Raw genomic sequence first — 18,537 nt, forward strand, 5'->3', positions numbered from 1 at the left:
TGTGATTATTAGCAACAAGGAGCTTCTGAAAACAATTCTGGATGAGGAGTTACTTTACCCACAGCTCCTATAGCTCTCAGATCAGCTTAAAGTTCTGCAAATGAATTCCAACATGGAGCAGTGAAGATCCACAGTTCACAGTTGGAATTCTATTTAGGGAAAAGGCGGTATTGACAAAGTGGGATAATAAAGTACAACAACAGCTATGTAAATCCTTGAGTGATCGTGAAAGCAAAGCATCAAGATCATATTACTATCAATATGTAGGCAAGAATTGATGATGGCAGACTCATAGGTTCAAACACTTCACAAGACAAATTAACAGGTGCTATTTCTTCCCATCAGTTTTATATGCAACAAATTTCCATGTTACTACAGAACACTACCCTTACAGAAGACAATGAAAGTGGTTCATGCACAGTGAGGCTACATCTCATACTCTATGCTTCATTGAACAGTACCTAGCATTAATTTTTAATGAGTAACAGATTGGCCAAGGGGGTCCAGTAGCACGGCTTGGCAGTTAACCTCATCTTAATCCACTAAGATTTCTAGCTCTAGCAATATTTTAAAGGAATTGGAGTACTCTGCATCCATTAACAATATGCACATGCTGAAAGAGGAGGGTAACCAGATGTGTGAACTAAAGTTTGTGATTCTTTGAGGAAGGGGGCTAAGGATGTGTAAGAATGAGTTGTAACCACATTCAACACCACCTGTAGTGTCAACAGACAGATGGTTATCATAGGACAGATTGAATCCTATTTCAACAAATATTTGTTCCTCAGTGTACATCTATATGACTTTTTTCTAGTTTTCACTAGTGCCACTTCCTGTAAGAATACAAAACGCTTCTTGTTAAACACCCTGTATAATAACACAAGCATTTATTCACAGAGAGACTTTATGATACTCAGTACTTGCTCAAATGACTGAAGTGATGAATCTACCAAGAAAAATTTATACAAAAATGAACAACAACAATAAGAAGAAGAAGAAGAATAAATAAGAATAAATAACAATAATAATAATAATAACAACAACAATAACAAACATGGTAGCAAAATCTAACAACAAAAATAAGTGTGCTGAAGTTAAACGCATATCTGATTATGAGAGCACAATCACATAAACAAGTGAACAATGGATTTTGACACACTAAAAAAATTTCGCAGTGAACAGAGTAGTCAGGCCACCACTGATGGACTGATATGGAAACATATTACATCAAAATATTCTTGGCAAAACTACTTGACGAGACTGACACAGTTTTGTTCTGTGAGTGTGACCATCAGCACTTAAACTACTTACAACAATATTTGACATTGTCATTCCAGTCTTGTGACAATAAGTAAGTGCTGCTGCTTAATCTATAGGGACTATATCCACAGAGTGCTAACTGACCTTAACAGTGCATAATCAAAATCAACTGTGGTTAGTATCTGAAGCTACATCAAAGTTGACACTTACTGTCAGTCAGAGAGACTTACATTGTAAATGACTCTTCCTGACCCACAACTATATCCCCCCCCCCCCCCCCACACACACACACACACACACACACACACACACACACACACACACACACACACACACACACACTAGATTTTTAAAGGATTTAACTCCCATGTATTAAACACATTAAAATGTCAAGCTTGACACTTACAGTATTAGTACTTTGCATTGTTCTACAAAAAGCTAGTTTTTCATGTGTCCAAATGTTTATCATGTGTATCTCGAGAACTATATGTGATACACCAATATAATTTAGCAGGTACACTCAGAGTTATATGCACATACTGTCTGCAAAATGTGAACTAATAAATTATTCCATTATGCCTAATGCTGAAGTTTTACTGCTTGAAGAACAAAAATGCAGTGAGCGATTAACTTTTTCGTTTCACTATTGTGAGTGATGTGTCTGCAAGAAAAAGTTTAAAAAAGGTTTGAAATAGTGTGTACCGTCCATCAGAAGTTGCCAAGTTCCCTAGTTCTCAAATACTGGATGAATATAGCCTGCATAATACATGCACCATGAGCTCAACTGCCTCAAGACATGTACACAAGTTTCAAACTTTCATACTTGCCTTATTGTGTTAAACCTTTCATGTTACACTATGCCCCTTAATGAATACATTATATAGCATTTTAAATTTGGTCAACAGTTATATGAAATACTGAAAAATCAAAATTAAATTTTGGCTCTCCCTGAAAGCTACTCCACAGGCAACCTGCAACTGAAACTGGGTGACCAGGTGGTGACTGTTTAGTAATACAGACTGTTCATATGGACTTAGTCTAGAATGTTAATGATTGACTTGCAGTGTGTGTTAAAGGAAGTTAAGAGAAGTTGTGAAAAACTTAGAATTTGTATGAAAGACATGTAAAAATGCACAAGCATCAACTGGAGAGTATCTAAACAAAACCAATTTCTCAACAATCAAAATAATTCACAGGTAAACTCCAATGGTAAGTATTATAAGACATCTGAAACCATGCACACAGTTTGCTAAATTTAACTCCTCCTATGCCTGTCTTCATTAGCCAAGAGCATTCAAATGATGTGAAGAACATAATTTATGGAGGGTGGTTAATGATCCAACAGCAGCCTGGAACTCTTAGTTGTACCACAAGCTGTACCAGTCCATCACATTACTTTAATTAGTTTGGAAGTTTCATTAGAATGTATGCCCTACTGTAGTGCGAAACATTCAGTCTGTAAACAAACTTGTACAGATGAATGTATAAACATTTACATCTTGGAGTTTTTACAGTTTTTGTGAAGCACACGTTACCTATGGACCAAGAAAAGAACGTAGATCAGCAATTACAGGTTGAAAAACTATTTTTCAAGATGTTGGAACAGTACTTCAGTGGATCCCTGATATAAATTTATTTGGAGAACACGTGAATGTAGAAAAAACTGACGTGATCTTGCCATAATGAAAATGTTTGTTTCTATTATATTAGGAACCATCAGATGGGCATGAAATGGCATCTTTAACAACAAATTAGAAAAACATTGAAAAAAAACAAGTGTTCAGAAACAGACAGGCTTAGTACATATGAGGTATTGGTACAGAATAACACAGCAGCATAAGAGTGCAAATGGGATAAGAGAGCGGAGGAGAGAGTGTAAACTGAGGAATGACAGTGTGGATAGCAATAAAAAAGTTAAAAACCTTACATAGTTTATTAATTTATTTAATAAGCATGAAAAAGTAACTGAGAAGGAATCAGATGCAATAAATGGAAGCCACAGCCTTCATGTTTTATACAGCTGTAGATCAATAGCCACCTTTCATATTTGTTACTACATTTCTTAGTCTGTGTGTGAATGACACAGTAGCAAGAAATATGGAAGAAAGGCAATGTATCACTGCAAAAAGGAGACAAAAACAACCACTGAATACATGACATACAGAAAGCTCCCAGTTATCCAGGTTAATGCAGAGCCAGGATTACAAAGATAACAAAAAAAAACCATGGATAACCAAAAACACAAGTTTATATCAGATATTAAAATTGACTGTCTTCACAAAACATGCTACAGGTCATATGTGAAAGCCCACTACAGTAGTTAACACTACTTGCCAAAAACTGACAATTTATTTCCAATATTTACACTCTGAACACGCTGTATTTTGTATCACTTGCCTTCAGTTCACTTTCAGGAAATAATCATCCAACTTATTCTGTCTCTGTTTTCCATTCCTTTTTCTCTAACAACAGTGCTCATTTTTCAGAGTGTCAAAACATTGATTCAGTCCAACAAATTTTGCCCTATATGCTCTAATAACAGCTCAACACATTTCTGTGCCTGAGTGTGCATGATAACACATTCCCCTCACTCTTCCTCTACAAAGCACAATTTGTTCACTACATCTGTGGCACTTAACTGCTCAAATGCCAGTTCACATGAATCACTGTTTATGTTTTCACTACCAGAAATTTGCTTTACAAAATCAGTCAGAAAAATAATAGTAATACATTTGTCACTACTATGACCTCAAAAACTACTTTCTGTGGATGGTGTTACTATTTTCTTCCACAGTCAAGCTATTGTAGACATCTTCGTGTTGTCCCAACCCTTACAAACATCTTGGACTGCAATGAGCATAGGGAAAGGAAAAGTATGATCAACAATATTTCTCCTCGTGATGTTTAACAGTGCATTTTCATTTTGTATCATAACACAACAAAAATTCTGAAGGGCACCATACCAGAGGAAATCCTAAATCATTTTCTTTTACTACCAGCTTTAGGTAAGTTGGTGATTGTCAACACTGAGCTCTTATGGAAGGAGAAAGGCAGTCATGTAGACTAGAAACTGGTCACAGATATGTTACATGGGTAGAATCCCCACAGATATCTGAAGATAAAATGGGAAACAAAGAAAATATATTTGGGAGATGTCCAACAGCCAGACTGGGACATGTATCATTTTCCAGAAATAAAAGATGAGTCACATGCATCGTAGTGTATTCTAAACAAAATATCCATATAGCAACGGAATACTTCATGCTTCACATTTTTATTTTTTCAGAAATCACTGAACTATACGGAATAATCAACAATCCAGATAATCGGCTCCCTTACAATTGGGAGTTTGCTGTATATGGGAAAGAGAATCAAACCACAGTATACTATACTTACGAAAGTGGGACAATAATAAGAAACGGTCCATGAACTTCCTTTTTCTCCATCAAATATGTTATTAATGCTATTGTTTGTATTGTTTTTCCCAAACCCATTTCATCAGCTAATATACCATTCAGGCTGTTGTTGTACAGAGACACAAGCCATTCCAAACCCTGTAAAAAGTAAATAAATAAATTAAACTACACAAATAGCGTCATTATTACTGTATAGCCTAATTCCTCAACAAATAAAATATACTACTAAACATTAACAGGCTAAATGAGGTAAGCACAGAAATAATGGCCACAGTTAAAAGAAAATACACTCAAACGCAACAAATCATTATTTCTAGGGGTCCACCAGTAATCATGTTTACACCACGTCCACAACCCCCTTCCTCTCCCTACAACTACATTTCTGGACTAGTTTTTTTCCTCTCTCTCCTCTCTTACACATTCAAATTTATTCTTCTGTTGATTACCTTTTTCATTGGTTTTTCATATTTCATGATTTATTGGCAACCATTAGCTGTATAATGGGATGACGACAATGAAAATTTATGCCATACTGGGGCTCAAACCTGGATTTCCCACTTATCGCAAGCAGTCGCCTTACCATTACGCTAGCCAAAAACAATTCACAGCCAGACCCAAACTTCCATATGTTGTCAAATGTGTCTCCACATTCATTGCGTATATTCTCATACAGGGGAGACTTTTCAATTACAACTGTTTTTCCCAGTGCTGGCGGATAAATACAATAAATACAAACAATATACGAGGGCTGCTCAGATAGTCTCCTAAATAGTTTACATGTATTAGGAACAGCACAGTGCCTCTAACACTTTCTTGTAGCGTATCAGACATCACTTCTGTTTTACTTCATGTCTTTCCATCAGTTACTACGCACTGTAGCCTTTGTCACATGAAATCACAAATCCAGTTTCACAACTGAGACAATATTCAAAAGACATGCAATTTGATTAGAAGTTGTTTGTGAGGAACAGACGAAATTACTACTGGAAATCCAGAAATAAGGAAACAACTTGAGACCCCATGTCGATAGCACTCATTACTTCATGAGAATGAGGACCTAGTTGCATCGAACAAGAATGATATTTTCTGACTCTGAACTGACTGTTTGTCAATAGATCAGCATTTTCCAGGTAATTCATTACGTTTGAAAACCGCATATATTTCAAAATCTTACTGCAAATCGACGTCAGTGCCATGGAACTGTAATCTGGCAGTTTACTTCCACTTCTTTTGTGTAATGGAGTGACCTGAGCAAATGTCCAGTCCTTAGGTACGAATCTTCCATTGACGGAGTAGTTATATAGGATTGCTAAGTATGGAGCTCCAGTTTAAGCTGAAAGGAATGTAACTGGTATACAATCTGGACAAGAGGACTTGCCTTTATCAAGTGATTTAAGCTCCTTCGCTACACCTAGGACATATACTTTGAAGTTACTCATGTTGGCAGCCGTTCTTTATTCGAATCCTGGAAAATTTACTTCATATCCTTTGCGAAGAAATTTCAGAAGACACTGTTTAATAACTCCAGTTTTGTGGCACTCTCTTCCGTAACATTATCATTGCTATTTGTTATGGAAACTATTAAAATTGTCGATTCAATTCCACATCATCTCGTATTGAAGTCTGCACTAAATTTTGAACTTCTTTAAAACATCAACAATCTTTGGCATATTGCATTCTTTAAAATTCAGTTGCTTTTTTCATTACCTCTGCAACAGTGTTCTGACCTGTTTTGCGCACCATTGTGCGATGTATTCTATCTCTCATTAAATTATTTGGTACATAAGGGGCAATAAAATGAAAAATGAACACCAGCCACAATGCAACCGTGGATGGCTCCATTAAAAAGTAATCATCACATGTGTTGAGACATTTATCGCACTGGGAGACAGGACGATCAATTCCTGTTTCATAGAATGCAGTTGGACACTGATGGATCCAAAACCACACCAACTCTTGCACTTCCTCGTCCAACTGAATCTTACACCCAAATGTCTTTCTTCGGATCGCTAAAGATGTGAAAATCACACACTGAAATATTCAGGCAGCATGGAGGATGTTGCAGTGTTTCCCAACCAAATTGCTGAAGCATAGCCTTTTGTCCGATTGGTCTGGGTGTCATTTGACCTACCCTAGTAGATTTCCTAATTGCCATCAATACTACTACTTTGAATTAAAGTCACATCTGGTCTACACTTACATGATTAGTTCAGAAGGAATGGACACCGCCAAGAGAATTTTTATACTTTTTTAACAGCAATTTTTGTGTTTCTTTTTGATGAATATAGATGTTACGGTATTCAGACCTGCTACAATTAACTTGTGGGCTCTAATCCCTGTATCTGTCATAATGCTCCCTATTTGCTCAGAATTATTTTTTTACACTTCGAGGGAGCTCTTGAACTAATAGTTCAAAATAATCTTCAGAGAAAGCATGTAGTACAAATTTTGGACAATGTTTTACATCTACCACACATTTTCACCAATGTATCAAGGGTAGATTGAAGTCACTGCCAAAAATAACTGTATGAGTGGGGTACTTATTTGAGATGATACTCAAGTTTTCTTTGAACCTTCCAGTAACAGTATCATCTGACTCAGGAGTGTCATAAAAGGAACCAATTATTAATTTATTCTGGTTGCCAACTAAAACCTGTGCCCATTCTAGCTCAAAGGAACTATCTGTTTCAATTTCACTAGCAGGACCAACTACTTCTAACCGCAACAAGCAACTATATTTAATCTATGTTTTTCTGAACACCATTAGGTTATTTGCAAAAAAATTTAGCTGAACCTATGTCCAGATTAAGCCAGCTTTTAGTATCTATTATGATTTGAGCTTCAGCGCTTTCTATTAATGCTTGGAGCTCTGGTTCTTTCCTTACACAACTACGACAGTTTACATGATTAAAGTCTACCCTCGTCCTGTGTTTGACCTACACACCTTGAGATTGAACCCCTTATTTTTACACTTCTGCAACCATTGAGAATTTATAACAGACTGCCCAGTCCACTCAACACAGCACCCACTAACCACATAACTGTCCCTCCTCTGAGTAATGGACCCCCTAATCTAAGAAGTGGAACCCAGTATCCCCACCCATCCTATTGCCAAGTCGAGGAATCACCACCCTACACAGTAGAAACAGTCTAAACCTCTTATTCCACACCCTACACTCAGCTCCAGGGTCCGCAGCCAGTCCTGTCAACAATGCTACAGGTGGGCGAGGTCTGCCACCATCATACAAAACAAGGCTGGCCAGCATTGACCACTTCAGATAGCCACCAGAAAACCAGTGAGAATCTCTTCTGATCCAAATCCGAGCACATCATTAATACTGAAAAGAGCCACCACCTGCTGTTGGCTTGCACTCTGTACTCTTCATGGCATCCAGCAGAACCCAAACCCATATGCGGAATTGGCTCCCTCAGTATGCCACATCGAGTACACACCGGGACACTGGCCCACTCCATGAGGTTGTCTCTTCTAGTAAATAATAGATTTCCTTGTGAGGGCAATTCTTTGTCTTCGGCATGTTACAAGAATGTGGAACAGCAATTTTACATTGTTAGTGGTCACTTCACCGTTCGCAACAAAATATCTTTGGGCTCGCCGTCTTTTCAATTTTCAGCTTTCAGATCACTGATGTACTGGCAATTTAGTGTCTCAATCCATTCCTTTTTCACAATTTTGGGCTCCAATCCATTCCTTCTCATGATTTGACTCCTTTCTGCAACCCTACAGTTCTTTGTTTGAGAATACCTTGGGTCTGGGCAGAAAATTTCTAGGCACACGTTTCTCGTAAGCTATCGGCGATCCCAAAATATTGTCACCCCTGTCCCATTCCCCTTTGCCACACATGACAAGGTAAAGGCTAAGTTTGCAGCATTGGCAGGATCTGGGGGGTTGTTTCTACTATACTATTGAGGACAGTGGGGCCCACCCTTCTCGTGGTGATTCAGAAAGCCTGATGGCCACTGTACACTTTTGTGGCTATTTTAAAACAAACAGTCCAACATGCAATGTGTAAACAAGATTTGTACCCCCATTATAAAGCAGGCTGAGTTGTTGGCAAAAGTTGTCTGGGAGGAGGGGGGGGGTGAGGGGGGGGGGGGGGGGGAGATTGTCCAGTATTTTTTCTCGCATTGACTTGCGCAATACTTGGCTGCAGTTGCCGTTGGACACAGTTTCTCGGACTTTCCTGGTCCTCAATGCTCCCTTTGGGCTTTACTAGTTTTCATCGCTTGACTTCTGGAATATCGTCTGCACCGGTATTTTACCAATGATACTTGCAGCAGTTCATTCAGGGCATTCCCTGTTGCATAAATTACCTTGATGACACCTGGGTCATTTCCCTACTTGGGAGTAGCATTTACAGCACCTTCAGTTGGTTTTCCAACGCATCCTGCAGAATGGCCTTCATTGCAAGCTAGAAAAGTGCAATTTTTCTTCCCAAAGATGTATTTTTTGGGTCATGTGCTTAATAAAGATGGTCTCGTCCCCACGGACAACCACATCAAGGCCATTATCAGCCTAGCAGCGCCCAAGAACCTGAAGGACCTTCAGTCTGTTTTGGGCAACATTTCATATAAAGCTCAGTTCATTCCCCAGGCTGTGCACAACTGCCAGCCTCTTAACCGGCTTCCCCAGAAGGGCATTAAGTTTGTCTGGTCTGTGGCTTATCAATGAGACTTTCAGTGTCTCAAGCAGCATTTGTGATCTGCTCCCTGTCTGTCTTCCATTACATCACTTACAAACCAAAGACCCTTTCTGCTGTGCAGTGGAACTACTTACAGGTGGAAAAGGAGGTGCTAGCTATTATTTTCAGGGTTAAACAGTTTCACATCATTTTGTATAGGGTGAGATTCCTCCTCATCACTGACCACTAGCCATAGGTTTCCTTACTTGACCCGTGTTCCAACCCGCTGGATAGGACTACGTTTTGGTTGCAGTGGTGGGCCCTCTTTCTCAGTAGCTATTCTTATTGACATTCATTAGCAATCCACCACCCAGCATGCCAATGCTGATGCACTTTCACAGCTATCAAGGAGGCCCGATCCAGAGTCCGACTGGCAAGAGGCTCTCCTGATCATATTGGATGCTGCCTTACAGCAAACCCTGTCAGATTTTCTGTTGGCAGCATGAAAGATTGTGATCGCTGTGTCTGCTGACCAACTTTTCATGAAAATCATTTCAGCGGTACAGATGGGTTGACCGGAGTGTGTGTGTTCAGGTGTGGATCCAGTGTGGCATTGTTTTTTCCCCTGGGTGCTCTACAACATTGTTCAGGGGGTCCTCATGCTTGTCACAGAGGAGCAATGCCGTCGAGCAACTGTCCGCCTGGCATTACATTCTAGCATTCTCCAATTGCAGCATGCATCACACTGAGCTGTTACTCAGATGAAGGCATCGACGTGGCATTACATCTACTGGCCGACAATCTATCGTGACATAGAACATCTGGTACGTGTTTGTGCACAGAACCAGGCTGCACCACCATGCCAGTTATCTTCTTGGCCACTCCTGGAGCACCTTCACATAGGGTGCACGTCTATTTTGAGGGTCCCTTTTTGGGCAGCATGTGGCTGTTGGTGGTCAACGTGTAGTCAGATTTCCCGTAAGCAGCCAAGCTGTCATCCACGCTGTCGACTCACACCATTCACGCACTGTCTGTTATTTTTTGTCATTGAGGGAAACCCTCAAACACTCATGTCTGGTAACAGTAGGCAACTTGCTTTGCAGGCGTTTGAAGACTTTTGCAACTGCAATTGTATTCGGCATCTGACTACCGCCCTGTTTCACCCAGCTCTGAGGTGGAGAACTCTGTGGATATGTTCGAAACCCAGATGAGGAAGTCTGTGTCTGACTCTTTCTGCTACAATGCAATGTCGACTTCTCTGACTAAATACTGGGTGTCCCAGTAAATTGGTGCAGTCTTGCAGAACATTCACATGGGTACCAGCCGTGAAGTCTCGGATTTTTTGCTCCCCGAGTATCATGTCACGGACCACTGTGGCCCGTCGCGTTTTCCTCCTGGAGCTGACATTTGGGCCTTCGGTCAGTAGCTGGGGTGGCTACTGGATGTTGTAGCGGGCTGCCAAGTTCAGTACGTGTTTGTGGTGGATGTCTGTGGGGAACAGCTGACTCGTCATGTCAATCAGTTGTGCCCACATTGTGCTGGAGCATCACCGAGGCAGCCTTCCAGTCAGCTAGAGAGCAGGGTTGATTGTGACACGTTGTTCCCGGAGCAGGCTCCCACTTGCAGCAGCACTCCTCACTGTTGCCATCGCCTCTGCAACCTTCGCTGCCTTCCTATCGCCTGCAACCTTGAGCCCCAGCATAGCTCATGCCTCCGCCTGCCACGGTGGAGCCCACAGATTTCGACTCAATCCCCTCCCTTTTCATTTCCTCTCCCCCATCATTGATGGATGTGGCCTTAACCCCACCGCAACCTGCAGCCTCTGTGCAGCTCTGTGGCAGAGCCAGTGGCGTCAGTGTTGCCTCCTTCGGTAGTCTGTCCACTGCCGGACTCTATGGTATTCTCTCCGGAGCTATGCTACAGGTCGCGACCCAAACCTGGCCATTCTCGACGTAAGTGGCCTTTTTCAGGAAGGCGGGGGGGGGGGGGGGGGGGGGGGGGGGGGGGTGTGCAATTTAGTATCCCCATCATCAGATGTCCCAATGGAGGCAGATGAGCTGACATGGGTAGAATAGTAGAGGAGTTCAAAAACCCTCCATGGAAGGTGTGCGCATGTTGCAACATATGTGCAGACCTACTGATAGAAGTGTTTATTCGTGAGCGGCAGTAAGCAGACCAGGCCAGTGCTCCTGCAGATTTAAACCATTGTGGACCTAGCTTTGCGCTCATGCTGTGAGTCATCATGTGCTCAGTTGTTAGTTGTCGGCTCCCTGCACCAGCTACATGGTGTGTATTGCCATGCACATAACTAACTGGGTTCGGATGGTCCACTTCCCATAGTTCAATTCACAAGGTGAGTTTGTTCCACTCATGGGGATCTGTTCCCCAGTTTTTACAAAGTCACCACTGGCCTGTGAAGTACCCATGCTGAATGTGTCAAGTAGCCTTCTGCAGATGCACACATTCTGCAGATACAAAAATCTTTGATTGCCTGTCAAACCTTGAAATGACCTTCCACATGACCACAAGTGAGAGTTCAACCTCAATGCAGGCAGAAACCAGGCCCACCACAGTAGTGGATAGATTGGGGAGGGGGGGGGGGGGGGGGGGAATGACATGTGGGACATGCTGGGCATCCCTTGGATCCCCATGTCTGAGACCCCACAGTGATGCTCATTGGCAACAGCCTCAAGCTGCATTACCAAATCCAGCACCACAGAGGAGTGAGCGAAGGGTCACGAACTCGGCTTGCATCTCAACACAGCATTCAAACTCCCTATTCATATTAAACACAATGAAAAAATTCACTACACTTCACCACACAAGAAATTGACGATTAAAGTACAAAAGCACACAGACAAATCTAAATGCATAACTCACTTCTATTTAGAAGCTTGTAAGATGAACACACAAATGATGGCCTGCTGGTGCTAGTACAGACATCAGTGTCAGACACAGCAGAAGATACACAAACTGTGATTTTGACAGTTGATTTTTATTTATACTATGAGTTATGGTGCATGCAGAGTGGCATAGTCGTTAACATCACCAGCTGGCATGTTGTGGGTTGCGAGTTCAAAGCCCACCACAAGAAATCATTTATTATTTAGTATTCACCATTTCTGGAAAGTTTTTGAAATATTTTATGTTCATAATGTTTGGATATTCCGGAATATACCAACGAACAATGTCTGTCTGCGAGTGATTGTCATTGTGCATCAAGTTTCAGATGCTTTCAAATCCACAGTGAAGAATAGATAGACCAAGTGGCCCATAGTAAAACACTGTATCGACACTGAGGATCACCACCAATTGGTAAGTGCTCATATAGACATCTGCTGGATGAACAACAAATAATCCAGGAGGAGATGGAGAAGATGATGCAAGATGATGACACTGAACTTTCAGAGAGCCCTTGGTCCTCTCCTGTAGTTCTTGTGGAGAAGTATGGCACATAACATTTCTACATCAACTACCAACAACTGAAAAATATCAGTAAGAAAGATTTTTATCCACTTGCACACATTGATGATACCCTAGACTGCTGGAACGGAGCAAAGTATTTCTCAACTGTTGACATGCAGCAGGCCACTGGCAAATTGAGGTTGAAAAAAAAGATTGTATTCATAGTTTCTGACAGCCTCTATCAGTTGGCAGTTATGAAATTTGGACTGTGTAAAGCTCCAGCCTCCTTTGAATGAATGTGGTGAACCTGCTTTGACTTCTTAAATGGATGATGTAGCTTTGCCATTTGGATGACATAGTCAATTTTTCAAAGGCGTTTGAAGAACATCCAGACTACCTGATAGCTGTGCTGAAGCAAGTTCAGACTGCAAGCCTCCCTCTGAATTTAGTTAATGGAGACAATACCGATCCAGAGAAAATAAGAGCATTCATAGATTTTCTTGTACCTCATCCCATTTGTGATGTGAAAAGTTTTCTCAGAATGTGCTCATGCTACTGGTGATTCATAAGGGACTTTAATACCAAAGCACATCCCTCACAAGAATTACTGCAGAGAAAATCCAAATTTCCCTGGAACAAGGCGCAAGAAAGATCTTTCCTTGTGCTAAATGTGGCACTAACATATTCTCCTGTCGCAGCATTGTACGACAAAAATACCAAGAGACAACTTCGCATCAGTGTTAGCTGTAATAGGATAGGTGCAGTACTAGTGCTATTTCAGGAAGGTGCTGAACATGTGATAGCTTATGCTTCCAGAGTACTCTTGAAGCCTGAGATGAACTACTCTTACAACTGAGAATCAGTGCCTTGCAGTTGTTTGGACCATCAGCAAGGTCTGGCTGTATTTATTTGACAAGTCTTTAACCACTTTGATGGACTGCCATTCCCCATACTGTCTGACTCACCTGAAGGATCTGCAGGTCAACTGGAGAAATGGTCACTCAGACTTCAGGAATACGATGTCATAATGGTACAAAATGTGGACATAAACACAAGGACACCAACACCCTTTTTATAAATTCTTTGGTGGAATAAAGCACCATGGATGAAATCTTAGTCATTGCTGCATTAAATGACAGTGCTATTGAACAGAGTGAAGATCCAGCACTGCTTAAAACCATAGAAGCCTTGAAGGAAAAGGGACTGACCAAAGAAGAAGTCTCATTAATAAACAGAACACTGTGTAAGAGGAACTAAGAGCCACTGGGTCAGAAATGGTTGTTTGCCATCCCAGTTAAGCTATGCCCAGCTACCCTCAAGTATTTCCACATTGCTCAAACATCGGGCCACCTGGAATTTGCGAAGACTTTACACAGAATCAGACACAGGTATGACTGGCGAGGTTTCTATCAATCTGTTAAGACACCGTGTAATCCACTGTAAGGAATGACAACAATAGCAGCACATGCTGCAGTTACCTCTAGGGCATCTGGTACCAATCCCACCCACAGTGCCATTCGACTGAAATGCAACTGATCTTTAGAGCAGTTCCTGAAGATGCCAAACGGGAATCAATGGTCTGTACTGACCACCTCACCCATTACGCTGTCACCAAAGCTGTGCTGACTGCCGAAACACTGGAAATTGCGAGGTTCCGTGTAGCGGACATCATTCTGAAGCATGAAGCAACACATGAGATGATCTGTGATCGTAGAAAATCCAGTCGAAACAGAGGTAATTTCACATTGCCATATTATACCCAAGACAACAACTGCCTACTATTCACAGATGAATGGCCTCACAGAATCCATTAGTATGACACTGACGGATATTCTCTCAATTCATGTTGTTGTTGAACAGAGAGAGAGAGAGAGAGAGAGAGAGATACAATATCGCCTGTAGTGACATTCACATACAGCATGGGAAAACATGACACTACAGGCTTCACATCATTCTTTCTGCTCTACACTTGTAAGGCCGAAACAACAGTGGACACATTACACTGCTCCTGATACTCAAGATGACAACATGAAACACCTCATCATCAAGAGGTAATAAGCAACGCAGCAGCGTCACATACGGATCCCTGATGCCCAGGAGACAGGCCGAGTGCTTTGTAATGCCAAGCACTAGTGGGATACAACTTAGGAGACTTGGTATGGATTTTTACACCTGTGTGGAAAGTGGCAATAGAGGACACTTACTTAAGTGTTCGTTTGATCCGTATCATATCTCTTGTATCTTGCTGAATATCACCTATGAAGTTGAGGATTATGACTCTTCATGAATACAAAAATGATAGAAACATTGGTCATGTCCTTGTTATGAAGCCCTACTACTGTCCTGAGGGGCAGATTGATGATGGTAGGTTCAGGGAAACTGAAGATACACTCAACGATTGCAGAGCTTCGACGGGAGGAACTATTTTCGATGCTCATCATACTGAAGAGGATGTAACGACACAACCGGAACATGAGGATCTGACGACACCACCATACAAAGAACCACTGACAGAATCTAAATCCAGGGTGCTGTATTTGTCTCCAATGAGTAGTTCTGAAACAGCAAGTCGCTGTTTCTCCAAGAAAGGGAGCAATGCCACAAATCATCATGTATGCTGTGTGGCGTAATGGTTAGCGTCAATGACTGTTATACTGCAGATAGCCAGTTCAATCCTGACCACAAGCTTTTTTTAAAAAAATCATTGATGTTAAGTTCTTGAAATATCTTGTGTTTGTAACATTTGTATATTACGGAGCAGTCCATGTTTGTATAATACCAGCATTGTGGAATATTCAATGTCTGTATAAACACTGACACTTTTTGCCCAGGAGGTCATTTCTGTTCTGTCTATACATTGGTGTTCACAATAAACATACTTTCAGTGCTACCTATTCATGTTCCTTTCCTCCTTAACTGTTTTTATATCTCAGAACATACTGAGTTCCATAAAATATTCAAAAATTTATTTTATGCAGATGTGAGAAGAGATAATGAAAATTTGAAAAAGTAACAACTAAAAACAACAAGAACATAAGGAAAACAAGAAAGGGGATTTATTTTTGGAAGACATCACATTTCATCATTTGAGACGACAGATGGAAAAGTCAATTTGGTATTTAATCTAATAGCTAGTTTCATGGAGGTGCTCTATGCTGTGCAAATCTGTTCATTTCTGCATAACTACTGAGAGCTACATTCACTTGCATCTGTTTATTGTATTCAAGCCTTTGTTTCCATCTATCTCCCCCCCCCCCCCCCTCCCCCATCACATCAAATAGAAATTCTATCCAAGACGTCATGTATGTCGGAAAGTTTACAAATCACTACCTTCCCTATGCACTACAGCAACACCAGCAAACGGTTTCTGACTGCTGCTCACCCTGTACGATAAATTATTTATGTATGTAGAGAACAAGAGTGGTCTCATCATCCTTGCCTGGGGCACTCCTGATGATAGCTTTGTCTCTGAAGAACACTTGCCATGCAGGACAACATATTGGGTTCTATTACTTAAAAAATCTTCAAGCCACTCATATTTGAGAACCTATTTCGCATGTTTGGGACTTTGTTAATAGTCTGCAGTGTGAACTGTATAAAGTACTTTCCAGAAATATTGGAGTATGGAATCTACCTGACATTTATCTATGGTTTGTAGGATATTGTGTGAGATAATGCAAGCTATTATTTACAATGTTGTAAAATTTATAAAAATAGCTGATAACTGTATACAAAGGAACTGTTTTGGCACTACAGGTATATCTAAAAAAAATTGGTTGTTTGGAAAGATAGGTTCACAAACATCAACCTAATCACATTTCATATAATGGTCACTGATTTTTCATCCAACCGAAGAATGTAGACATTAAAACAAATACTCACTCGTATTTGATATTCTTTTAGTTTCCCATTCACCATTATGGATGCTTGTTCCGTAATTTTTTCATTAATTGAATGAGCAATGCTGTAAAAGAAAAATGCACATATATTTAAACATATGAATTAGAAGATAAAATAAGAATTATATTATAAATAATGAAACAAAACCCTCATTTCTAATGCTTTATGATTATCCTAGATGTACTCTATAATCCATTCCATCATTCTTTGCTCATTTTATACTCACATCACACAAGTAGCGTGAAATTTGGTTTGCATTAACTCTCTAAATGGGGACCATTTTCATGAGAGACATTGTTTTTTTATGATCGGGACAGACTGCTACTCAGCACATACAGGAGGCATTGAGTGACAGACAGGCACATTTAGAAAGCAGCTTGTCAGAAAAAAAATCCCCCCCCCCCTCCTCTCTCTCTCTCACACACACACACACACACACACACACACACACACACACACGTGCATGTGGCCATCCAACGGCTTATAAAAACTGAGTTAAATTACCTGTAATATGTCTGTTCTTCAGTAGTGTTCTTATATTCATCATCTTCAGCTTTAGCTTTCTGAATTACTGCCTGCATCATCTCCTCATCTGATAAATTCTCTCCAGTTCTCATGTGTTGGTTTTCGTTCTTGTGTAAATCTAGAACATGTTTACAGATATCAAAGAAACAAATCTTTCTATGCTTTTGTTTTCAAATTTTTAATTCAAAATACATCAGACCCCATAAGCTATTGAGATAAAATGTGAACATAGATGACTGATTAACAAGGCACAACAAAAAATAGCATTTTTAAGACTCTAAATCTACAGTGAACTATATGTATGTGAGTCCAATCATTTCTTAGGCCGAATATAGGATCTATGTGACCAAGAGAGAACCAAATGACATGTCCAGATATATGGAAGAAGCATGCCACAGACTACAAACTGCAGATGGAAAGGAATGAAATGGGGAACAATAATGGTTGCAGTTTACATACTGAGGATGATGACAAATAAATCAAGGGAGCATTAATGGAGAGGAATGTAAAATTAAATGTGGAAAAACTTTGTCCCTTAAGAAAAAGTGGAGCAATTATCCAGTCAGAGTGTCAGCTTGGATCCATGTTTAGCTAGAGGGGGGAAAAACACAATAACAAGCTGCCCAATGAGATGAAAAAATTACTAAAACAAGTCTATTTAAAAAGACAGCTAAAATGTACTTCACACAAAATCACTCCCTCCCATACTCTGCAGTGGCAAATGTAATCCAGATACACACATTCTTTTCATCATATATCTTACATGCAACTCTTCAAGTGACCACAATTACTTTAATATCTGCCACTCATCAGACTCTAACCATCCTTGAATTAATTATTGTTTCTCATTTACCATTGTATTAACACACAAAGTTAACCATGTAGCAACAAATGCATGTTTTAGTCACTTCCTTACAGATAATTTCTGTTTGTCTGTTACAAGTCTGACAATATAGCAATTAGATCACAGCCAAGCCGCACATACATGACAAATTCATGAAAAGAAAATGCATATTGACATCACTATTGGAGGCTGTGACAACCAGGCACATACCAACTGTGGCATCAAAATGTGGGAAAATGTTAACACCTGCTAATTCTACTACCATAGGGTTCTAGCAATGGTTAGTAACAGTCAATGTCTTCTGGTGACATAACATACTCAATTCTTGGTTATGGTATTTTCTTCTATGAATCAAAGATACAAAACATGGACACAGTTTTCAAACTGCCAAAAAGGGCCATAAGTATAATAACTACAAGTATCAGTTGAAGTCCTTGTCAAAAAATACTTTAAAAACCTGGAAAAACACTATTTTACTAATAACCATGGAACAAGAGCCAGTTTGGATGCTGACAAGAGTTTTTCAGATGAATTGAAGGGAGGAAAT

General features: G+C 40.2%; 1 protein-coding gene across 1 annotated transcript in view; it reads right to left on the minus strand.

Moving 5' to 3' along the window:
- The window catches only part of LOC124723063 (ATP-dependent helicase brm-like), a 256,556-nt gene that overhangs the window by 143,360 nt on the left and 94,659 nt on the right, over window positions 1-18,537 (minus strand). The window contains exons 12-14 of the mRNA XM_047248240.1: window positions 17,126-17,264; window positions 16,604-16,685; window positions 4,657-4,814 (exon numbers count right to left, since the gene is read on the minus strand). Coding sequence (XP_047104196.1) covers window positions 4,657-4,814; window positions 16,604-16,685; window positions 17,126-17,264 — 379 coding nt within the window. The remainder of the gene's footprint in view (window positions 1-4,656; window positions 4,815-16,603; window positions 16,686-17,125; window positions 17,265-18,537) is intronic.

This window comes from Schistocerca piceifrons, chromosome X (assembly GCF_021461385.2).
Source record: "Schistocerca piceifrons isolate TAMUIC-IGC-003096 chromosome X, iqSchPice1.1, whole genome shotgun sequence".
Lineage (NCBI taxonomy): Eukaryota > Metazoa > Arthropoda > Insecta > Orthoptera > Acrididae > Schistocerca > Schistocerca piceifrons.